Source organism: Lepidochelys kempii, chromosome 17 (assembly GCF_965140265.1).
Source record: "Lepidochelys kempii isolate rLepKem1 chromosome 17, rLepKem1.hap2, whole genome shotgun sequence".
Classification (NCBI taxonomy): domain Eukaryota; kingdom Metazoa; phylum Chordata; order Testudines; family Cheloniidae; genus Lepidochelys; species Lepidochelys kempii.
The window spans coordinates 12,154,099-12,179,636 of record NC_133272.1 but is presented as its reverse complement, the minus strand read 5'-3'; the positions used below and the strand labels follow the sequence as shown (position 1 = coordinate 12,179,636).

Below are 25,538 nucleotides of genomic sequence, written 5' to 3'. Positions count from 1 at the left end.
GCTGGTAACGTGAGCATTCCCTTCACAGTCTGTAATGCTGCTTTACAGCCAGCTGCTTCAGTGTGTGAAAGAAGAATGTAAGCTGTATCTAGTGCATCAGAAAATGTGAATATATCCACCACTTTGCTTCCAGCCTGTACCACTACAAAGAGCATGTTCTCAAAATTACTTCCACAAGTGAGTGTTTTGCCTGTTAAGCTATTACATTTGTTAGGCCTTGTCTTATTTTTAAATACAAAACCCCACACCCAAACATCTTGTCTACGTGTTATAATTTTAGCAGAGGCCAGTTTACAGATGACTGTGGATTTTTAGAATCCTTATATTCCATTCAATGTGATGGGACCAAGCAAACCAGACACGTTGTATGATCCATTTGCATCCAATATCCAAGCAGAAAAGAATGAAGCGAGGACTCTCCAGACACAGGTATTATTTGACTTCTGAAGTGATGACTTCTCAGGGTTGGGTTTGCCATCCTGTTTTATAATATGATAAACTTAACCTACTTCCTGACGCTGGTTCTGTGCACAGCTGTAGTGTCAAGTTTGCCTGCCTTCTTTCATGTGTCACCAGCATCCATTGGCATGATATTTATTCTTCTTTTGTAAAGTGCTTTGAAATGTGCAGATGAAAATGTATAAATGTAAATATCTGTCTTCACCCCTTCCTTCTCACTTGTAAGTACTGCCTGTGATTATTTTGCTTTTATAATGTTTTAAATATTTATTATGACATGGTCCTGTGCCAAAGCTCTTTGGGCTAGATTTTTAAAGGTTTCTTGTTATTTCAGTTGGAACTGGCCACCTAAATGCTTTTGAAAACCTCACTAGGCATTTAGCTGCACCTTTAGGTGTCTAATAACCTTTAAATATCTGGCCCTTTGTTTGAGTGGGAAGGATGCTTTAGGACTAAAATAGCTATCACCTGCGTGGTGATACGATAAATTGTAATGTGAAGGGAATTACATTTGTCCTTCTTATTTTATGTACGAGGTGCATCATTTGTGCAATATGCTATATAATGTGGACTTTTTATTTAATCTGTGGAACAGCTCCAGTTTAATAGGAACGTTCCTGCAGCTCCAGAGAACTTGGCTGTCAGATTCTCCAGCCCTCGTCCAATTATAATAGAAAAGCTGAAGCCACCTGATGGTCAGAGAGATCTAGGTAGTGGTGATGACACCAATTTAAGAAGTTCTGTCACATTTTCAGTCATATCTGAAGAGAAACTAAAACTGGCCATCCAGTTAGCTAAAAGGGATGTAAAACGAAGACACCTGGAAGAACAAGTGAAAGAAGCTGAAAATAAATCAATGTCCCCCCAGACATCGGAGCAGTGTAAGAGTGTAGTATCTGAAAATCCTGCAGAGAGGAGTGCATCAAAGTCTCGGACATGCTTGAAATATCATCAGCAACTTGGTCAACCCTCCAAAATGGAGATTACCAACTCCGGTGCAAAAGTGTATCTCTATACTCCAAATCAGGACAAGTTAAAGCCACCTGTTTCAGATTCTCCGCCCACCCATGATCCAGGACCAGGGCCCAAGCCAAGACTGAAAAAAATTGAAGATAAAAGTACACAGGAAGTCAGACGACTGCAAAAAGAACTGAGATGTTGCATCCAGAAAATTGAAGAAATGGCTAAAAAAGGTGAAAGACACAATAATTATTTTTTATGTAGCATTACTATATCTTGTTTCTCTGTTCTTCTCTCCAATTTTAGGCTTGGACTTGAATTTGTGTTTGTTCCTGTGTGTGTGTGTGTGCGCGTGCATATTTTTTTTAAAGCTTTTTTTTTTTTTTTTAAGACAAAATTAAATGGATGATCCATTCAGGGTATTAGTAAGGTGGTATGGAGCCTTTCACCTTCATAACATGGGTTCAAATCCAAGCCATGTTGATAGTAAACTCTTTTAATGGCTTGTGTGAAATGCATTGGTGATGCTGTTAGTCCTGTTCCTATTGGATAGATCTTCAGATTACAAAAAACAGTATCACAGCTAGAACCATTGTTGGCAGTTACAGGAAAGAGACCAATGGCTGTCAGAACTCTTGCTTGTTAGAAGACACATGAGAGGTGGAGTGGTTAATTTTTTTTAGTTTTGACACTATATTGACTTGTTTGTAATATTTAGCAAGAGGTTTAAAGAGTTATAACTTTCTGTACATTCCTGCCACAACTTTATGATTTGATTTGGGAGATCATAATGGAGCTGGCAAGATTTACCTGATCAATATTGGATAAGAATATGTAGAAACATCCTAAAATGATACAGAATGTGTAGATAAAATAGTTTCTGTATTAGTTCAAGATAATGCCTTGCCAAGGTAAAGGTGCACTGTGAATTGGTCCTGCATGAAGGAAGCTCCCTTGCTAGGTAATCATGCATTTAGCTTAAATCAGGATTTCCTCACATTAACTGGGTTGTCAAGACCTATAACTCTGCATTTTGCAAAAATAACACTTTTTAGAGAGATGTGAAGAAATTTTGGATCCTGATGAAGAGCGACGAGTTCTCATTAGGAGGCAGGAGCAAGCTGCACGGTCTGCTCGGATGCTGTATGTCCTCCAGCAACAGGTAGGAACAGATCATTTTTTAAAAGGGTGTATATAAAATATGATGTATTTTGTATGCAATAGAACTGGCCTGAAACAAAAGCCTTTGAACTTCAGGTAAGTTCTAATCTGGATCTGAATTTCATGGCTGAGCCCTACCATTATAATAGGATGAACCAAAATGCCCTCAAAACACCTCTTAATTGGAAAGTTGGAATCTGAACCTAGACTTTACAACACAGGCCTGTCTTTAATCTATATGTACACACAGCTGGTTCTGACTGATTTTTGTTTTCTGAAAAAACAGGTAAAAGAAATTCAGGAAGACTTGGAGAAGCTGAGTCCTCATAAAATCAAACACACAAAGAAGGTAAGATGTATTGAACTTGGATTGAATCTTTCTGAAAACAAGTTTTTGGGATCTTGAATGAACTTTTGGTTAATTCAGTTTCTAGGTATCCATTACAAAGGCTCCTTAAGTACAACATTATTGGAGAAGTATTCTGAGACTTTAAATGTTCCCATCAACCCTCCGTCTTGGATTTATATCTATAACTCAGCTGCTTTAGTTCAGGCTAGCATAGTATTTGGTATATTGACTGTATAACTTTGATTAATAAAAACTAAAGGCAGATGATGTAATTAATGCAAGTCAACATGGATTTTTGGAAAATATGTCCTGTCAAACTAACTTTCATATAATATATATAATTTTTTTTTTTTTTTTTTTTTTTTGAGATTACAAGCTTGGTTGTAAAGGTAATAGTGTTGACCTAATATACTTAGACTTCTGTAAGGTATTTGACTTGTTGCCACATGACATTGAGATTTAAAAAACTAAAATGATATAAAATTAACAGTGATATGCAGAATTGTTTTAGCCATGTTGGTTCCAGGATATTAGAGAGACAAGGTGGGTGAGTTAATATCTTTTATTGGAACTCGATGTAAGTTCGAAAGCTTGTGTCTCTCTCCAACAGAAGTTGGTCCAATAAAAGATATTACCTCACCCATCTTGTCTGTCTAATAAAATTAACATGGTAGACATTAAATGAATTAAAAACTGGCTAACAGTTCTAAAAATGTAACTGTAAACCAGGAATCATTCTTGAATGGATGTTTCCAGTAGGGTCCTGCAGGGATCAGTTCCTGACCCTATGCTATTAATATCTTTATCAGTGACCTAGAAGAAAATGTAAAATAATCACTGATAAAGTTTGGAGATGACACAAAAAATTAATAATAATGAGGACAGGTCACTGATTCAGAGCAATCTGTATTGCTTGGTAAACTGGGAGCAAACAAACTATATGCATTTTAATACAGCTAAATGTAAATGTACACATCTATGAACAAAGAATATAGGCCAAACTTACAGGATGGGGAACTTTATCCTGGGAAGCAGTGATTCTGGAAAAGATTTGGGTGTGTCAGTGGATAATCCGCTGAACATGAGCTCCCAGTGTGATATTGTGGCCAAAAGAACTAATGTGATCCTAGGATGCATAGCCAGAGGAACCTGGAGTTGGAGTAGAGAGGTTATTTTACTTCTACATTTGGCCCTGGCGGGACTGCTGCTGGAATACTGTGTCCAGTTTTGGTGCCCACAATTCAAGAGAGTTCAGAGAAGAGCCAGAAGAATGATTAAAGGATTAGAAAACATGCCTTTACAGTGATAGACTCAAGGAGCACAATCTATTTAGTTTAACAAAGAGAAGGTTAAGGGCTGACTGATTACCGTGTATCAGGATATGCATGGGGAACAAATATTTAATAATGCTCTCTTCAGTCTAGCAGAGAAATTCAATGGCTGAAAGTTGAAAATTCAGACTGGAAATAAGACATAAATTTTTAACGGTGGGAGTTATTAACCACTGGGACAGTTTACCAAGGATAATGGTGGAGTCTCTGTCACTGACAATTTTTAAATCAAAATTGATATGTTTTAGGAATTATTTTGGAGAGGTTCTATGGCGTGTGTTATACAGGAAGTCAGACTAGATGATCATAGTGGTCCCTTCTAGCCTTAGAATCTATTAATCCTTTCTGCACTGCTTAAGCAGCTGCCAAATTTCATCACAAGGATTGATACGTCTCCATCACAATTAACTGAGGGCAAAATATAGTTACTTAAATGATCAATGAAATTCTTCTACGATTTTCTGAATAACATCACTTGAAAAGTGCTGAATATTTAATCACACATGTCTTTCCTTTGTGCCACAGTCTCGAGCGATGTCCAGAGTGGCAGCTGCCCACAGAGGAGCCATTCGTGCCTTGCAGGTGTTTGCCACACAATTTACTGATCAATCAGAGCAGCAGGTTCCTGCTCATTACAAGGAGTTGGGCAATCTCATTCGACAACTATCTCTCTGTTCTGCCAAATTAGAAATGGATTCTTCTGTTCCTGACATCATCATAGACATTCTGCTACAAATTGAGGTGTGGAAAGTGCTTAATTTTTCTTCGAAGCTGATGTAGAAGAGGCTGGATGAAATATTTAAGTTCTGGGTGCAAACTATATCACGGGGGGATAAAATATTACCAGTAAAAATATGGCTTAATAAGTGCATGTTGCAGTTGCCAGGGTTTGTGGCTATATGGCTTTCAGATGCTGCTGTAATGGTGGTAATATAAGAACCTAGTTTGAAGATAAAGATATAGCTGAAAAATTTACTTCAGCACTATGTTTCATAACCACTTTGGTTGGAGATATTTCTGCCATGTATATGAATATCAAGTAGAAGTTCACTAGGAGTGTGTACGGTGGGAAAAGAGCAGCTCTAAATTTTTTAAATACTTATTTATTCCAGTTGATACAATACAGAAGTTCTCAGAATCAGCCTTACGGTTGTAACCTTTAACCTCAAGTGATTTTTTTTTTTTAAACTGATCAAGATTCTGTGGGCCACGTAAAAAAGTGGATTATTTGTTGTTGTTGCTTATTTTAGGTGTTGGACTGACACTGCAGCCGTGAGAAGATATTTTCAAAAAATCTAACCACCTTAATGTATTATAATGATTACAATGGCTGTAATTTTATTTAAAGTGCTATAGACTGCCTATAGAAAGCAGTGATAGTCGTTGTTGCTTCAGGAGGGGAAAAAACAGTGGGCTACTTATGACATCATGCTGGAAAGTCTTTCTTCCTTCCCTCTGGAAGGAAGGTGAAGGCTTTTAATCTGTTGCCCATGAGTCCACTTTTTAAGAGCGATTTTTAAATCAACTTAACTATAGGGAGATTATTTGTTAGGTAGATTCTAGATGAATATCAAATTGTCTGTGTGAAGGGCCAATTTCAGGACATGCATTTAGCAAGGACATACATTTCAAGTCTGGTTCTGGCAAAAATAATCTATTCCAGAAGTGTAGTGGCCTGGTTATGGGGAATGCATGTTAAAACCACGTCTCCTGATGCCAAGCCTCATCCTGGAATGCCCCTCTGTGGCTTCAGCACAGAAGACTTATGAAGCATGAATTGTAGGTTCTGAGAAAACCAAGAATAAGGCACAAAAGTTTTATCCTGTGATTCCCCTCACAATCATGGATATTTGTTTTTTGCCCATGTTGGATTTGAGGCCAGAGAAGTCTCATTGATACTACCATTTCAGTGCTTATTACAGATGAGTTATGCAAGCAAGAGATATGGTAAGCTAGGAATATACTGTTTATCTATTACTTTATCTGAGTACTTGTACGGCTCCATCACTGTAGTATCTGAACACCAGTAATGTGTCTGTAAATGTCACAGATACTTAACCTGTTGGAGGCTACCTTGTTTATTGATCAGATAAGAAGGATTTTATAACGTTCGAACATTTTGGAATGATTTCTGGACGCTCGAAATAAGAACTGATGATGCCCACCAAAATGGTCAGAGCTGCTTGTTAGGTCAGGTAGTTTTCTTGCTTACCTCCTATCAGAAGCTTTTCAGAGTCCTTCTCAGGTTTGAAGACCCCACTTGGTTGATCTAGCTTCTGAAGGTGATTGGACACAGTCTGAAAATAGGTTTCTCAGTGTTAGTGAAAGGTGCTGGCTTGACCTCCCAGGGGACTTTGTTCTCTCTTCTTTAGCAACAAGATGGGTATAACATGGCAGCAGAAGTACAAGCTTCCCCTGTACTATTCTCCCAAATGGCCCTAAAGGTCTACCTGTAGTAGCAACAGTAATTCAGTCTCCGTGGCCCATTCAGTACTTGCCAACAAAGGTGTCAGTTAATGCCATTTGTGATGGTTTGTTTTTGTGATATGAACTGGTGTCCACGTACTGACCATCAAAAATCGAGTAGTTGTGCTAGGATTATGTATCTGGGCACATTTTATAACAGCAGTTTTTAGGACTTGTCTGCTTTTTAAAATCTGATAAAATACTTTTCTTTTCACAGTGGAGCTCTAATATCTGTTGTGAAAACTAGTTTATATTCTTCAAATGTTTATTACATTTAAATGCTCTTTGAGAGCTTACTTTAGTCAATAAAAAATACGATGTAAATGATACAGGCATTTTTACGTACGATTGTTACACTAATTATAATGACAAAGCTTTTTGAGTGATAATTTAAAAAAAAAATCAGTACCCTTGAGCTTTGGATCTCATCAGTCTGCCAACATTAACAAACCAAGTTTAATGAGAGATTAACTTAAATGAAAAAAAAAATTGTGGCAGGACTTGGATTCTCTGCTGGAGAAGAAACGATCACCCAGAAAAGTGAAGAAATGTCTCTCGGCATCTCAGGGTAAATCTCCAGTGAGCAGTGAGATGTTTCCAACCATCAGAGAGCAGATTGCATCCTCAAAGAAAGAGAAGAAACCACCCATCTCAAAGGTGCGACTTGAACAAGAACAGAAAAAACCTTCGGTAGCTAGGAAACTCCTGACTGGTATGTGTTCTGAATACTTAATTAAAATGATTTCATTGGTTAATGTATAAGCAGCATAGTGATCAGCAATGACGTGTCATAATACATTTTTTATGTCTGAGGTGCAGAATGGCCCATTCATGGTACAAGAGTGTTGTCTTGCTCATCGTGTGCTTGCTAGAACCCTGCAGCTTTGGTACACAATTCCTTCAGTGCTTCACATGAAATGACAACTTGTTGCCATAAGAGGGTCCTCCAGCTTCATGTACCAACTTAAACCTCATTATTTAACTTTCTTTTAAACATGTCTTCGTCATGCTGTTAACTTTTTGCTTTTGGAGCACAGTTACATTTTCATCTAAAGAGACCCTCAAAAGTCTATATTGCAGCATATAGCTGAGGTGGTTCTTTACTAGTTGATTGTAATGATGTATATAAAATACATCTAACTATCTACATAGCTAATTATGAAATACATTCTAGTGGAATATAGGATTACCCACTGTTGGGGAATCTGCACCACAGATGCAGCAATGTCGGTACACAGTTGGATTGAATGAAAGGTGGTGTCAAAGCTTTAGCTCAGAATTTCCTTAGTTTTGTGCAGGTTCTTGGGTTTTTTGCCTTTTTCTCAAAAGCACAAAAACCTATCTCTTAATTCTAAACTGTTTTCCCCTCGCACAGTAATTTTATCCTTTTCCTTCCTCCAAGTTTCAACGCATAGAGAAGAAGCATTGGCTTATGGGTAGAACAGAGGACTGGCAATCTGAAGTTCTGGGATTTATTTCTGTCTTTGCCTCTGGTTTGCTGTGTGACCTTGGGCTAATCATTTAACCTTTCTGTATACAGGCTTAATAACACTTTCTTTCTAATATTGTGAGGTTTCATTAAAACAGTTTGATACATCCTGAAAGCAGTCCAAAGTATAACATTAGTATCATAATGTGTGGTGTCTTCCTCAAAGGGTTGTTTCTTAGAGTAGCATATGCTAACTTCCTTTCCTTTCTTACTGAGAGTATAATCTGTGCGATGATCCTGTTTTTCATGAACTTAACTAGGGACATGCTCTCTCTTTATCTACTGAATTTCATGTCTCCTGCTGCTAGTAGTGTTTGTTGTCGTCTCTTTCTAGTCCTCAGGTGGCCTTGAATATAGGCATATAAACTGCTTTCAAGCATATAACTGCTTACTGAAGCAGAGCAGAGACTCAGCTTGTGTATTATTTGGCAAAGGAAACGTTTGGAGTTTACCAGTATGGTGGTGGTTGTTTGTTTGTAGTGCAGTCGTGCCTAGGAGTCCCAGTCATGGACCGGGACTCCATTGTGCTAGTCTCTGTACAAACACAGGACAGAAAGATAGTCCCTGCTCCAAAGAGCTTCCAATCTAAGGTTTATTTTTAACTATTTATGTAGATGAAGATCAACATGTTGCAAATATTCCATTGGCACAGAAGCTAAGCAGTCATGCTGATCTATCAGATCAAGAATTCCAGCAAGAGCATGACTCTCACACCTCAGACAGAGATGCAGTTTTAAAAACAAGTCAGGATGCATTGATGAGAGCTGGAGCTGTGAAAAAAGTCCCTGTGCTTGAAAGTGGACCTTTGAAGAAGAAAGGTGTATTATTACCTGCCAAACAGGTACAAGTATGACACTTAAAATGTACTCTTTCCTCTTCTCTTATGGGAGCTTTAAATTAATGTAAGGCACTGTTAAATAAACATGAAACCAAGTAACTTTCAAAAACTAAGTTAAAAGTGGTTTCAGACTCTATATCTGCCTCTTGGTGTCGCTGCCAGATTTTCTCTCTTTATAACCACATGTTCCTGTTTTTAAAAATAGTTTTCTCTGTCCTCTGTTCCATGGTTCTTCCACAATGCATGTCGAAAAAGCTAACTGACTGCCAGAAATGTGAAACTGACTATCTACAAAGTATTACCAAATGCTTTTAGTAAATGCATTGGGGAAAACCGAGAATTCTGTTTCATGTTGGCAATAGTAGTAGGTAGCACATTTTCAGACAGAAGCATGGTTGTATTTTTTTCAGTCAGTGGTGTCCCTTTAGCATCCTTAATAAATGTAGTTGATATGGAGGAAAGGGAAGGGCTTTAACATTGCCCTTGAGACAGGTACATTCAATTGAAACTAATTAAAGTCAACTGCTTTCAGCTACACTATTGTAAAGTTCCATTCATTTCAGGGGGAATGGAGAACACTTGGTATGTTTCATGGGGAAGCTGGTTGGAGTCACTGGGAGGCTTTCTGTTAATTTCTGTGGCCATTGGATTAGGTCCTAAATGCTCTCCCTCACTCCAAACACTGAAAAAATGACCTTATTACTCCATGGGACCTGAATGGCCACCCCTGAGTCTGAGTGTTCTGCATTTCCTTGCTTCTTGGTTAGTTCTGCTCTTGTGATCACTTAAAAAAACATATCCCTAAAAAAGCAGCATTACCACCAGTTGGAAATAAATTGCATAACTGGAAATAACATATAACAATTCTGCAGAAAATTAGTGTGCAAGTAAGTGTTTGTACGGTATGCTGTTTTTCATCTTGGACTTAAAGTTGAAATATTTCATCCCGTGACATTAATGATGTATTTATTAAAATAATTATTTGTAATTATATAACCACTTGTGTTTTAGTAAATGCCATTTGCAACCAGCAGATGGCCTCCTTGGTGCAAGAAAACTCATTCATTTTTTTTGCATGTTACTGGCATGTCCTTCTTTAAAAATCTTCTGAAATGCCCAAAAATTGAAAATAGATATTTTTGGATGCATTTATGGATGGATTTTTTTCTCACTCACCTCAGCCTGGAAAATCAGGAGATTTGGTGTAATTATATATATTTGTTTGTGCAATATTAATATCAGTGAGGCCTGTGAACAGCTAGGTTAAGTATTTTAATAATCCATAACATGACTCAGTCCATGTGTTTCAATGAGATGTCAGGATAGTTCATACCTGTGAGTGAAAAGAGGCTTTCAGAATTTACCCGCTGTAGAACAATTGTCTAGTTTCTTAGACTAGTAAATATAAATTTAGCAGTTGTGCCACTCCCTTCTGCAGAAGTCCTAATAAATCTCTAAATAGCTCTGCTCATGAGCAGGCCCAGTACTACAAATATCCCAAATGTAAAAAGCTCTTACTCATGTAAAAAGCCCTTACTCAATACTGCCACTGAAACAATCGGATTGTTTGCATGAGTAAGGGATTCAGGATTGGCCCCACGCTCTATTTGGGTGCAGTCATACTCTCATTAAAGTCAGTATTAAAACCACCATTGGCTCTAGCTCTGCAGAATCAATCCCTTAGACCTGACCCTAAGACAAGAAATTCTGATCCACAGTGTGGAATATGTATTTTTTAAACTCTGAACATCTTTTGAATGTTAACATGTCTTAAAGGGAATCCGTAAGCTTCCAAGATCAAGACCTGTGCAGCCTCAGGCAAAGCATGCCCGGTTTCAAGAGACCACTGTAGCTTTCAGGCTAAAAGAGAGCAAACCACTTGTTAAGGAGAGTAGAATAACTTGGGTACCTCCAAATCCTACATCCCCATCTGCTTCACCTAAACGGTACGTTAACATTCAAGTGGGACAGGCTTTTTATGTTTGTAATGCACAACTATATTGTAATGACAGCTAAATATTGACAAATTTTATAAGTGTTTGTATACAGATACTAGAAGTCTAAATACTAAAATGGCTGAATTTCAGTGCCTGGTATTGAATGAGGATATTGATATAATAGGCATCACAGAAACTTGCTGGAACAATGTTAATCAATGGGACATGGAAATAGCAGGGTACTAAATATATAGGAATAACAGATTAGGTTGTGCTGGTGGGGGAATGGCACTATATGTGAAAGAAAGCATAAAGTCAAATATAGTAAAAAATCTTAAAATGAATCAAACTGTACCATAGAATCTCTATGAATAGGAAATTCCATGCTCAAACAAGAGTATAGCAGTAGGAATATACTATCGACTACCTGACCAGGATGGTGATTGTGAAATAGAGGGGCTACAAAAACAGAAAATCAGTAATAATGGGGTATTTCAGATATGTCTATATGGAATGGGTACATGTCACCTCAGGACGGCATGGAAATAATTTCTAGACACCATTTAATGGCTACTTCTTGTAGGTTCCAGGACTGGCTGCTCCAAGGGGAGAGTCAATTCTGGATTTAATCCTAAATGGAGTACAGGATCTGGTCCACAAGGTGAATATAACTGGACTGCTCAGTAATAGTGACCATAATGTAATTTAAATGTAACATCCTTGTGGGGGGATATATCCAAGAAACCTACCACAGTAGCATTTAACTTCAAAAGGGGAACTACACAAAGATGAGGAAGCTAGTTAAATGGGAATTAAAAAGAACAGTCATGGATGAAATGCCTGCAAGCTTCATGGAAACTATTTAAAAACACCATAATAGAGGCTCAAACTAATTGTATATCCCAAATAAAACAAAACAGTAAGTGGTCCAAAAAAATGCCCCCACGGCTAAATAATAAAGTAAAAGAGGCAGCTAGAGGCAAAAAGACATTCTTTACAATTTGGAAGTCAAATCTTAGTGAAGAAGATAGCAAGGAGCATAAACTGCCAAGTCAAATGTAAAAATATAATTAGGAAAGTCAAAAAAGAATTTGAAGAGCAACTAGCCAAAGGCACACAAACTAAGAGTAAAAATTTAAGTACGTCAGAAGCAGGAAGCCTGCCAAGCAGTCAGGGGGCCACTGAAAGACTGAACTGCTAAAGAAACACACAAGACAAGATCATTGTGAAGAAGCTAAATGAGTTCTTGGTATTAGTCTTCACCGCAGAGGATCTGAGCCGTTCTTTTTAGGTGACAGATCTAAGGAACAGTCCCAGATTGAGATGTCGGTAGAGGATATTTTGGAATAAATTGATTAATTAAACAGTAATAAGACACCAGGACCAGATGATATTCTTCCAAGAGTTCTGAAGGCACTCAGATACGAAATTGTAGAACTACTAACAGTGGTATGTAACCTATCACTTAAATCAGCCTTTCTATCAGAAGACTGGAGGATAGCTAATGTAATTTTTTTTAAAAAAAGGTCCAAAGGCCATCCTTGTAATTGTAGGTCGGTAAATCTAACTTCAGTATCAGGCAGATTGACTGAAACTAGGGTAAAGAACAGAATTATCAGATACATAGATGAACACAATGTGTTGGGAGGGGCGGGGGGCGGGGGAGAGTCCAAAACAGCTTTTGTAAAGGGAAATCATGCTTCACCAATCTACTAGAATTTTATGAAGGGGGTCAAGAAACATGTGGACAAGAGTGATCCAGTGGATATAGTATACTTGGACTTTCATAAAGCTTTTAACAAGGTTCCTCGCCAAAGAGTCTTAAGCAGACTAAGCAGTCATGAGATAAGAGGGAAGGTCCTCTCATGGATCAATAATTGATTACAAGATAGGAAGCAACCCGTGACTGCCAGGAGCAGGGACTGGACAACAAGGAATGGATCACTCGATAATGGCCCTGTTCTTTTCATTCCCTCTGAAGCATCTGGCACCGGTCCCTGTTGGAAGACAGGATACTGGGCTGGATGGACCATTGGTCTGACCCAATATGGCCATTCTCATGTTCTTACACATTACAGATTAACAAGCAATGTTTGTTGATTCATTGCAGGATCCAGGAATAAATGCGTGAATAATTGATTTGATATAGAATTTTTTTTTGAATGCATGTTTTAAATAGTCGTTATATTTTTAATTGATATAAATTTATTTGAGGTTTAATTCAGAATGTGATAACAAAATGAATGAGATAAACTTTTGAAAAAGTAGATCCGAAGATGGCAGGGCAAGTTCTGTCACAACTTAAATGTGGTTCTTTGAATTTATTTCCCTTCTCCACTATTTAAAAAGTGTTAGCTAGACTCTTGTAAACAAGTGATAGCTCCAACACGTTAAAGTAACTAGGACCCTGATCCTGCAGTGGGTTCCATGTGGGCGTAACTCTGCTTCTGCATGGAGCCCATTGCAGGCCCTATGTTGACAAAAGGGAGGAAATTCAAGGTTAATGTTACCAGACTTCTCATGTTAATGTCCATTTTTTTTAACTCCAGTCCGGTCTTGTAAACACTTTCACACATGCTTAAGTTTGAGAGCACGCCTACACCCTTCACTTCAGTGGGATTCACTGGATTTGTGCTGGAAATGGCCCACCTGATGATCACTTTAGATAAGCTATTACCAGCAGGACAGTGGGGTGGGAGGAGGTATTGTTTCATATTCTCTGTGTATATATAAAGTCTGCTGCAGTTTCCACGGTATGCATCCGATGAAGTGAGCTGTAAGTAGCTCACGAAAGCTTATGCTCAAATAAATTGGTTAGTCTCTAAGGTGCCACAAGTACTCCTTTTTCTTTTTGCGAATACAGACTAACACGGCTGTTACTCTGAAACCTGAAGTGAGTAAAGTGAAATGTGTGCAAGTTCTTGCAGGACTGAGGCCTAACTGAGTCAGTTTTTGGTATAATAGTTTTGCCTGCTATGAACAGAAGTGGGAAAGGGATCTCAGTCAAATATATATATTCCTCCTTCACAGTGCTCCTTGGGGATACATGAATGCTAGTCCCAAAGCTTCCAGCAGAGAACAGTCAGCTTTGCAAAAAGAGGGAACTGAAGAAGGAAGATTGAGTGCCATTGAAAAAGAAGCTGTCAGGTTGGCCTGGATATCTTTATCCAGAAACGCAAACAATAATATATTATTTTTCTAAATCTCTCTTTTTCTTTTCACTTTACGGAATTAATTGCATTTTTAGGGTGAAACAGTTAACACTTTTTAGTCAGGCCAAAACTGAATTAAGGCCACTTCGTACAAAGGGCTAAACCACACCACTTTTTTAAACTGTCCTATGAAACCAGGGAGTCATCTTCTTGTGAGGAAATGGGAGGAGCCTCTCTGCTCTCTTTCTCCTGCCACCCCAGGAAGGAATCAAGTTAGGCTTGCAGCTCACTCCCTACCTGACTGATTGTAGGTAAAGGGTCTTACACTCTCATTTGTTCTCCTTTGAGCCCCTCCTGGCTGTCAGGAGACTTTTCATTTTTTTTTCCTTCCTCTTCTCCCACAGGGTAGAGGGAACCTGGTAATTCCTACACAGCACCTCCAGTAGTTGCCCCACTCTGAGGACTGCTCTACAGTTAGCACTAGGCTCACTTTCCCTGAGTACAGGGATACAGAGATAAGCGATGTTGTGTTAAATGGAATATATGTGCCAAAAATGTTAACATAACTCAGTCATTGCCCACCATTAAACAGTGTTAAATAAGGTCCAGAGTTTGGTGAACAGAGACCTCAGCTTGCTTAGTAGCATGGCACAAACACCATTAATCATGTTTTTAACCTGTTCTTAAATATAAAGAAAAGAAGGAAAAATAGTTAAAGCATTTGAAATGTAAAATAGTAAGTAAAGTTTTCACTTTAACAACATTTCTTGTTCCCTTTCCTTATCGCTAGAGAGATTTTAAAAGGAAAAGGGCCCCCTTGTTTGACAGTCTCTTTGATGATATCAAAGATGGTAATAACTGTACTTTTGGGGAAAACAGAAGACACTAATTGAGATGGGCTGGAGCTCCTGTTAAAGTTTGATCCTGTATCTTCCCAGTTGGTGTTTGGGTTTCATCGGGAGCTACATTTACCAGGGGATCCACATGTGGCAATTGATGCACCAGCGGTCGATTTAGCTAAATCGACCGCAGATCGCTTTCTCGTTGACTCCTGTACTCCACTGGATCAAGAAGAGTAGGGGGAGTCGATGGGAGAGTGTCTCCCGTCAACATCGTGTAGTGTGAACCCCGTGATAAGTAGATCTAAGCTACGTCGACTTGAGTTACGCTATTCACGTAACTCAAATTGCCTAGCTTGGATCGACTTTTCCTTGTAGTGTAGACAAGGCCTTGGTCTCTATCTTTGGCCCTGTCTGATCAGGACATCACTTGGGATTAGGACAAAGAGGGTCTGGTGATCCAAGAGATGGTGGGTGGCAGCCATAATGGCGAAGCTTGCTTCAGTAGTCTCAATCTGTTCTTCCATCTTTTCCCCAAAAAGGGAGTGATGCGTTGAATAGCCTGTCCAGTCATTATTTCATTGGCCAATTAGGCCTAATATTTGACACACCAATACTGATTCATTAATTTCCAGATTCACATTTTCTTGCTTACCAAGCATGATCTTAACACAGTCCTTGAGTTACCTCAGTAGGCCTTCTTGTTTGGATTGATTCAGTTTTTCTGTGTCTTTTGTACCTTTTCCCATCAACATTTGTTGTTATAGATTATTGTGACATCTTATGAACTTTCACATACTTTTTACAGTTGAGCTCACAATTAGGGTAAATTTATAGACCTAATTATCAGAACATAACGCTCTCTTTATGAAACAATTCCATCTAGGGTTGGAAGCTTGTTCATAAAATCAGTTACAAAGTTTAAGCATAAAAAAAAAAAAGAAAAGAAAAAGGTGCTTGGTTATAATTTAAGGTTTGCAAATTCCTTATCCCAAAATTGGGATTTACAAACCTTACTTGAGCAGATATTACAAAGATTACAATGTAACCTTTCAGATATTAACCAAGCTTAAGAATTTACAACTCATTTCATTTGTAGCTAAAAGAAAACTTAGAACTGCTGCAATTATGTGTTTGTAAGATGTTTAGAAACAAGCCATCTCTTCTCTTCTTTGGCTGTAGGCCCAGAATGGGTAAGTATGGCAAAACTCCCCCCTCTTTTGCCACTTACACAATTAAAGCTGTTCATTTATACAAACCATGAAAATTTTATGCACTAGTGGTTAAGCTTGCGTACACGGTGGGCGGGAAGTTCAGCCCTGATGGAGTTCTTACCCAGGTGTGTTGCCTCCTTTATAAAAGAAGCAACAAAATTATGTTGTTTTGGAACCACTTTTGCATTCCTGCAACGCTTGCAACACACAAAGGCGTTAAATTCACAGGCATTTTTAGTCTGACAGACGTTGCCCACCTGTTTTACTATTAATATTTGTGAGGACAACATTGCTATTGTGGCAGCTTAACCCATTCTGGGAGTCTAACTTACAACGCTAGCACAGTGCTGTCTTACATGCAGAGAACAACAACAAAAATCGGTGACAAAAACAAAACCACCATAAAAAACTGAAGAAAAAAAGGAAAAACACTTCAAAAACAAAACAGGTGGAAAAACATAAAACAACAACAAAAATCACAGTTTGGTGTTGCAGCAGCCCTTGGCTCTGTTGGTTTGAGATTATATTCATAGTCAATGCAATAGCAGTCCTGAATTAAGCTAGCATTTTGTGAATAAGAGGATTATCTAAAATGTTGTTTCAGTAAATGTCTTCTATAGCAATTTAACCTTCAACAATTTAAAGCACTTAATTTTACCTCTTTTTTGCTTTCTCTTAAAAATACCTTTTCATTAAATCAGCAAAATTATTACCAATCACACAAACTGCAAACCTCATGTCATAACCATACAGCTAAGGGTAGCCTAGAATTCCTCCTTACCTGTACAGGGTTAAGAAGCTCAAATAACCTGGTTGGCGCCTGACCTAAAGGACCAATGGGGAAAGAAGATACTTTCAAATCTGAGAGGGGAGGCTTTGTGTGTGCTTTTTGTTTGTGTGTGTTCTCTGGGGAAGCAGAGAAGCATCAGGTCAGAAAAATCCTCCTCCTAAAATCATCTTAAAATGAGTCTCAGTATCGCAAAAAGAGTAAGTAAATAAGGCAAGGCCCCACCTACATCCGAAGGAAAAACTTAGTGTGGACATCCAAAGTTTTTCCTTGGGATGTAGGGGGGGCCTTGCCTTATTTACTTACTCTTTTTGCGATACTGAGACTCATTTTAAGATGACTTTAGGAGACGGAGTTTTCTGACCTGATGCTTCTCTGCTTCTCCAGAGAACACACAAAAACAAAGAGCATAAACAAAGTCTCCCCCCTGCCCCGATTTGAAAGTATCTTCTTTCCCCATTGGTCCTTTTGGTCAGGTGGCAACCAGTTTATTTGAGCTTCTTAGCCCCTTACAGATCAGGAGGAATTCTAGGCTACCCTTAGCTGTATGGTTATGACACCTCAGAATAAAAGAATAAAAAGAAACCAAAAGCATTTGTTAAAAAGATTATTGAACAATTAAAAACTTAAAAAAGAGCTTAATTGTTTTAAAGCTAAAATATTAATAGTTTGTTTTTCATGCTTACCTCAAAGAAGCGCAACACGTTAAAGAATTTAAAAAAACCTTTTGTTTTAAACTAACTTTGAAATTGCTTGTTTGCCAAGATGCAAGTTTCGGAGCATGTATTAACCCTTGAGGCCCCCACATTGCAGCGCCAAAAATGTTGTATTAGATGGAATATATGGGCCAAAGGTGTTTTTAATATAACCCAGTCACAGTCCAACATTAAACAGTGTTAAAAAAGGTCTGGGGTTTGGTACACAGAGACCGCAGCTTGCTTCGTATCATGGCGCAAACACCATTAAACATCCTTTAAACTTTAAATAAGCATGGAAGAAATCCAGACTGGGTTTTGCAATAACATACCAAGTAGGCTAAAGTAATCTTGAATATGTGAAGGTAGCCCACCACAATAAGGAAATTAAGGTCAAGATTTTCAAATATGCCTAATGATTTTTTTTGGTTGCCCAATATGAGACACCTTAAAAGATTTTCAGGGGGCTGGTATGCAGCACTTTCTGACATTAAGGCTGCTTTTAAGGGGAGTCAACTTTAGCACTCAACAGTTGAGGCACCTAAAATCACTTATCCCTTTTGAAAATCGTAGGATACAAATTTCTAATCTGTTCTTAACATACCTAGTTGGTTGATATGTTGATATGTCAGAATCTTCTGTACCATGTCTACTATAATATTTAATGAGTAGAGTGTGTTAGGAAAGCTGAGGAATTACAGGGTCAAAAGAAGGCCCATCATTGTGTATTTGAAAGTAATAATACCACCTCCCACTTTCATGCCATCATGTTCCACAAATATGAATTGATTAAGGCTCTTAACACTCCTCTGGGGTACATAAATGTTGTTGTTCATCTTTTAGGGTGGACCAGAGCCACAACCGGGGTAATACACTGTCAACGTTAGAGCAGGGTTTAGAATCCAGGTTTCTCAACTTCCACATCTGTGCTGTATCCACTAGACAACTCTGCCTCTGAAATGAAGTTTCACTTAAAGATGTTCTGGGAGACAGAACAAAGATTTTCCTTGCCTTAAATTTAACATATTTATCTTCTCATTGTTGATTCTTTGTGGAGGTTTTCATTTACCTTGAATTTACATCATTTCATTAGCTAGTCTATGCAAACATACGTTTTATTTTCTTAACTTATCTGTCTTGCTATTTCATATCTGAAGACTAGCTTGGCTTGATGCAGAAACTTCAAGAAGAACGAAGGAACTAACGGAATTCAGTAGAGAAGAAATGGAGAAAATACAAAAATTGAGGTAATTATCCAGTTTAAAAGTGTGATGCACAGAAGCAGATTTGGAAGCAGATCTCTCACGGGGCCCTGTTTTCTTAAAGTGGGTTTATGTTCTTTTGTCACATCAGATTTTCACTAAAATGCATCATCACTTTTTTTTGTTTGTTTAAATAGGTCAGAAGGTGCTTCTCCTACACAGCTGGCAGACAAGGTGGAGAAAGCAGTTCGGGAGCGTTTGGAACCTCTCTTGGATAAAGCTCAGGTAATGCAATCAAAGCTTATGCTGACATTTTGAAGAGTCTCTCTTAGATTTATAAAACATTTGTAATGGGGAAAGCAAAGGTTGCCTTAATTTGATTAGCGAAAAACGTCCAAAATTTTTCACCCAATCCAAACAATTTTAGACATTCATTTGCAGAATATTTTTCTTCTCAGCGTGGTCCTTGACTGGAATAAATTTGCCATATCTGCAGTAAATTAATGTTTTTCCTGTTATCTTGTGGCCAAGCAGATAAACTGGAACATAGTTTTGAATAATTATGAGCATTCCATGTTCAATATTACTGGTGTTGCTCAGAGTATATTAGGAATTCATGTTATAGCTTTCCTTAATAACGTAATGAATTTGTGCTAATACAGTATAAAAAGTATTTTATAAACATTAATCTATTTCTGTTTCATTAGAAGGTCAATCTTTCTTTGGAAACAAACACTCGTTTGAAGGGTTCTTCATTTATAAACAAACTGTCATCCCAGGCTGCTGAAAAAGTATGTTCTGTTTGGATATAATGGAGTAAAGCTGTTCAAAATGCATGATGATGTTTTCTCTTGTACGTGACGTGAAAAGGATAGGACATTAGATTTGATTTCCTAAACTGTAGCTTATGTCAGTGGAAACTAAATAGAATGACCTCTTTAATTAGGATGTTGATTATAGAAACGTTTTTGTTGGTTGACGAGCTATCGTGTTTTAAATATATAAAGTGTGAATTCATTAAACATGGAGAAAATAGATATTAAGTATTTTTTTAAAAAAAGCAAAATCATTTTCAGAAAATTAGTATATAAGGCTATTATAGACATCCTTACTATGTATAGTATTTGATCCAAAATATTTCACACTCTAAGGAAATGTTAGAAAAAGTAATTGAAATATAGAAAGGTATAGCTAGGAAAATAGTCCTGTTAGAGCAAAGTTATCCAGCTAAATGGTCAAGCTAAGAAGACATAATTGAGATTTACTTTGGCTCTGATCCTACAAACACACACGAGTAAAGTTAAGCATGTCTGTAAGTGTTTGCATGACTGTGTTTTAGTTCAAGTTCTGTGAATTCCTACGGGATTCCTGAATTTGGGGAGTGAGTGGATCAACTGTCCTAAATTTGAGGGCCTGATCCTTCAACATGCTGAGCTCCCTCAACTCCCATTGGCTTGCGTGATACCCTTTTTATAGGGTCCTGTACATGCTGAATTAATTTTACTAGCTTGGCTTACTATATGTGTGAAAGAAAAGTATTAAGAATGTAATTAGATTTGCATTAAAGGAAGAACTTGAAAGAAATGACAGCCCATTTATCAAAGCTAATAACTGCTTTTAGAAATTTTAATTATAGACATACATTTGAACCGCACACACAAAGCCAGTTCAAATGTATATCTATAATTAAAGTGTGTGTGTGTGTGTGTGTGTGTGTAAGTAATATATATATGTATGTATGTTTTGGGGGTTTTGTATCTGTAGGCTGCATCCAATGCAGATATGCTGAGTGAGAAGTTATTGGATGATCTTTTGGAAGATACAGCTCAGGAACTCTGGAATATGGAGCAACACAAGAAGATGCAAGCTGAGGCTGTAGCCATGCATGACAGTCCTAGTCTGGAAACAATGCTGCAAAGAATGGAAGAAATTGAAGTAAGCATGTGTCTAAGTGTTAGTTGTTTGCAACATTGTCACCTTGTGTATCTGTCCATACCTTACAACCTGAGCCGGTACATTGGTTTTTTTTAAGCAAGGTCTTACTGGGCCAGAACTTGGACGGAAGGCCTTGAAGGCGTGTCTACATGTAGCAGAAAGTAGAACCGTTGATTCTATATGTGACACTTTCCCTCTGAGTCAGTACTGGACCAGTGATCATGGAATAAGAGTAAGGATAGTCCAGTGATTAAGGGGCTAACTTTGGAGTTGGAAGACATGAGTTTCCTGCGTCATCACACTTCCTATGTTTCTGTGCCTCAGTTCCTTATCTGTACAGTGAGGATAATAATTCAGTAATTGTGAGGTCTCAGATACAACGGATACAGGCGCTATCTAACTACATAAGAGAGAGAAAGTCCAAGAATGGTGCTAATGGTGCCCCCTGAGGTGTCTCCTTCAGAATGAGATGACTTATTGAAGTCAATGGAACAACTCTTCTGAGTAACTGCTCACCAGTGAGAGTAAGGGTTTACAAGATGTTCCATAGTGTGTAAGCTAAACTGCTGTATCTCCAACTTATGGTCAATTTCACATAGCAAAGAAAGTAGAAATGAGCCTGGAACCAGAAGCTACTCAAAGCAATTGAAGAAGAATATCTGTAAATATAGCTACATTAAAAATACAGCTATATTACAAGTAAAGGTAAGGGGATTTATAGTCTGGGCATAGGCCCTGATCCTGCAAACACTTATGCACTTGGTAAAATTTAGTGCAGTGAGTAGCCCCATTGATTTCAGTGGGACTATTCATTGTATTAAATGGTTGTAGGATCTGAGCCATAGGATGTACAATCTGCAATCAATCTGCCATACTGGCCGTGTGCTTTTTGAGACTTACAGTGCTGTACTTCAATCATGATATTTTCATAAAGATTATTTTTTCTGTCTCTGTTATATTTAGGAATGGTAGTGGGGGTGGAAGATTTATATCATGATCAAAATGAGTCATTGTTTGCTTCTCCATCAAGCTATCACCAGCACGGTTGAACTGATTAAATATCTGTTGGTTGATTTAATTTTGTAAATTTTTAAGAGATACCAAGATGCAGTTCGCAGGAGATTTAATCAGATTGTCTATGCTGATTCAGAGTTCTGGGCACAGGAAGAGAAAAGTGGTAAGTGTTGGCTTTTTTTTTCTTTTCTTTTTTTAATACAATTTCTTCTTGCTGCAGTCTCTATCTTGAGATGTTAACATCTCCTAAACAAAATTAGTAGATTAGATTTGATAATATTAATCAAATAGCACCCATTTGGACTTAAGTATGTTACAAACACTATATCAAAAGGAATGTTTACAAACTGTTGCTTTAAAAATTAATATCTAAAAGCAGGAGAGGCTTACTGAGAAGCTTGCAAGTTAAAGTACCAGTCCTACAATTCGATTGATTTGAATAGATCTGATTTAAGTCACTGAAGCAGCATTTGGATGCAAGAGTCTGCCTGTATGATCCAGTTGCAGGACTAGGGCTTGAGTCTTAACAGGGGATATTTGATGTTGATTTAAGTGAAGTCTGGTTTCTTCTTTCTTCCAGTTATTCTTTGACAAAATGTAATTGATCTTCTTTTTTTTTTCTTAATAGCACCGATATTCTTTCCCTTTCTTCTTCTGAGTGTGGGTGAAACTTGCAATTTGCCATGCACAAAATCTTAGGAAATGGGTTCCTCCAGTCCTTCCCCAACTCAGCAATAGCAACCACCACCTATGGGCTACAATAGCATGTGTTTTGTCTCAGGTCCTGGCCCTAACACTCTCTTCATTCCAGCCTAATTTGAATGAGAACAGAGCCCATCTCTCCAGTGTGTAAAAGGTGTGGAGATCCCCATTATGTGATGGTTTCTCCAAGCACTCTTTCCCAACCCCTCCTACACCATGTACTATTGTGCTAACATGGCACGGAAGATAGGAATTTACCCTGTTATAGCACAGGGATCGGCAACCTTTGGCATGTGGCCCGGGCCAGTTTGTTTACCTGCCGCATCTGCATTGGCCTGGAGTGGTGAACCGCGGCCGGTGGGAGCTGCAATTGGCTGAACCTGCTGACATGGCAGGTAAACAAACTGGCGCGGCCCTGGCGGGCCGCATGCCAAAGGTTGCCCATCCCTGTTATAGCCCATATCAGTTAAGCTAGGTGGGCGGGGACGAGGTGGCAGCGTGGGGATCAAGATAAGTCTGGTTAGCACTGCTCCATTATGGAGTCGTGATAATGACTTCATAACTGAGGTACTCTTTCCATTCTAAACCTTGGTTTTGACCTCCTTGTAATTTACCAGAAATTCAGTCGGCCTAAAACGTCTCATATTCAGTCCCAAACCAGAGAGAATGTTGTATTTAAATGTTGGTTCTCAACATTTTTGTATGTTCTGTGACCTCATCCCTTCTTTGTAAATGTCAGCCTTGCAGTTTTTCCATTGGATCTCTCCAAAAATAAGATATAGTGGATTTACTGACCACCTTCAACTTTATTTCTCTCTGTCTTTGCTGACTTGTGCTTGCTTATTTCTAATTATTTTCACTTCTTTTCTATTGATCCATGTGTAACTGAGTCTACCTCCCTTTTCTGAAGCTTAATTGGTGGATTTTCTTTTATTCTTTTGGCCTCCTTTTTCATACACCATTGCCAGAAAGGACAAGGAAAAAATGAAAATAACATAGATTCAAGTAAACACACAAGGTTTTTTTAAAAAGAATTAAAAACACAAACCTGGATAAATCACTTTTTCCTCTCTTCTTTCCCCTTTGCTAATCTGTTTCAGAATTCTCAATGATTCACACATTTCAAGGTCAGAAAGGGACCATTATGATCATCTAGTCTCATCTCATGCATAACACAGGCCAAAGAACCTCACCCAATAATTTCTCTCCCATGACTTCTGTGTGAGCTATAGCACTTCACATCGAAAGAGATCCAGTCTTGATTTAAAGACTTCAAGTGATGGAGAATGAGTTGTCGGCACTCTTTTATCAAGTGATGTTTTCTGTGATCCTCCAAGAAGGCAACCTGTCAAATGTTCAAGTTCACATTTCAGCTCAGACGTTCTTAGTCATACTCCAGAAGGATCTAGTTTGCCTTCTCAAAGCATGCTTAACTTCTGAATGCGCCAACACTTGACTTTATTGTTTCAGTAGTTTCAAACATTGGGGAGAAAGAATGAGGATCCTGACCCAGGCCATATATTATGCAACATGCTCTTTGAGTGGATAAACTTTATCTTGAACTTCTCTGAAGCCACCCACTTTGTGAACAAATACAGTTCCTGGCTCTGATTTGGATTAGTTAAAGCCAGTTGGATTCTGACAGGGAAAGGAGTCCACTTCTGAGAGGGCTACACACAAACTAGAGTTGTTTAGAGTGATTTATAGAATAACAGTTCTGTTAGATCCATGTGTAACACCTCTTCCTCTTCAGACTGAGCAATTACTAGAGCTACTTCATTAAACCTCTTTTGACACCTCTCGAAGATCCATCTGTTGCCACTGTGATTGAGAAATCAATTTCAAAGCCTGTAAATCCCCCTGCGCTTTAGAGAACAAAGCCAAAACTGGAGTGAGAGAGAATCCAGTTCCCTCTATATAACCTAGCAATAATCCTTCTCACTCCACTCCAGCATATAAAAGATTATTTCTAGTAGTAGAAAAGTTCAGAGTTCACAGGCTGAGACATTATCTGTAAAACACAGCAAAACACTCTCACTTGATTTATCTAATGAGTTTTCCCTAGGAAAGAACAAATGAATATTTATTATCATATTGGCTCTTTTCTTCCCTCTTTATTTTATTTTAAATTAAGCAATTTAAATGGCGCAGATTCCATAGATCTGTCAGGTATATGTCATGTCCATGCCTCAGTGAACAAGACGATGCATTGGTTGCCAGTGTAGGTTTTCTGTCCACGCAAAGAACACTGTTAAATTTAATCATTAAATGTACAGGTTTTTTGCCCCATTTCTTTTTTCACGTAAATCAAATGATGGAAAAGTTATAAAAACAATGGAGTTAGATTTGTTTAGGAAAAAGGCGAATTTTCAGTTCTTGTCCATAGATCTGTGGTTAGACCCTGAACTCCCTGAATTGCTACGTTTTCTTTACATCAGAGTATTCTGCCCAATGTGCGGCTATCATGAGTTCTTAATCTTGCTTTTAAAAAATATCACCTCGAAGATTTTAATTCAAATTCACAAATATTTTCCTCCTTACTTTTCAGTAATAGAGAGTAAAGAAAAATAATATAATTGCCCAGGCTGATATTGTACAGTAGAACCTCAGAGTTGTGAAAACCTTGGGAATGGATATTGTTTGTAATTCTAAACAAAACGTTATGGTTGTTCTTTCAAAAGTTTACAACTGAGCATTTACTTAATACAGCCTTGAAACTTTACTATGCAGAAGAAAAATGCTGCCTTCATTTATTTTTTTCAGTAGTTTAACACAGCACTGTGCTGTATTTGCTCTTTTTTTTGCTCTGCTGCCTGATTGTGTACTTCCAGTTCCAAATGAGGTGTATAGTTGACTGGTCAGTTCGTAACTCTGAGGTTTTACTGTATCTCTTCAAATCAGAAGAGCTTTTTAACTGGATGAAGAGAGAACCTGAGGGATGTTAGCAGGAAGCTGTTTGCTAAAGAAAGTCAGCTTTCCAGACAACCTCTCCTACTATTTCCCACACA

General features: G+C 38.1%; 1 protein-coding gene across 7 annotated transcripts in view; it reads left to right on the top strand.

Annotated features, from left to right (window-relative positions):
- Positions 1-25,538, top strand: part of KIAA0753 (KIAA0753 ortholog) — a 36,052-nt gene that overhangs the window by 1,493 nt on the left and 9,021 nt on the right. For 3 of the 7 annotated variants that reach the window (XM_073315772.1, XM_073315773.1, XM_073315771.1), the window contains 15 exons: positions 49-177; positions 281-429; positions 1,055-1,652; positions 2,475-2,581; positions 2,867-2,929; positions 4,786-5,001; positions 7,225-7,438; positions 8,830-9,056; positions 10,830-10,999; positions 14,021-14,137; positions 18,835-18,924; positions 19,077-19,164; positions 19,587-19,670; positions 20,644-20,814; positions 21,910-21,991. In XM_073315772.1, coding sequence (XP_073171873.1) covers positions 340-429; positions 1,055-1,652; positions 2,475-2,581; positions 2,867-2,929; positions 4,786-5,001; positions 7,225-7,438; positions 8,830-9,056; positions 10,830-10,999; positions 14,021-14,137; positions 18,835-18,924; positions 19,077-19,164; positions 19,587-19,670; positions 20,644-20,814; positions 21,910-21,991 — 2,317 coding nt within the window. In that variant the 5' untranslated portion in view covers positions 49-177; positions 281-339. Of the gene's footprint in view, positions 1-28; positions 178-280; positions 430-1,054; positions 1,653-2,474; positions 2,582-2,866; positions 2,930-4,785; positions 5,002-7,224; positions 7,439-8,829; positions 9,057-10,829; positions 11,000-14,020; positions 14,138-18,834; positions 18,925-19,076; positions 19,165-19,586; positions 19,671-20,643; positions 20,815-21,909; positions 21,992-25,538 lie in introns of all 7 variants that reach the window. The other 4 variants (XM_073315769.1, XM_073315770.1, XM_073315774.1 and 1 more) reach the window with 3 other exon arrangements.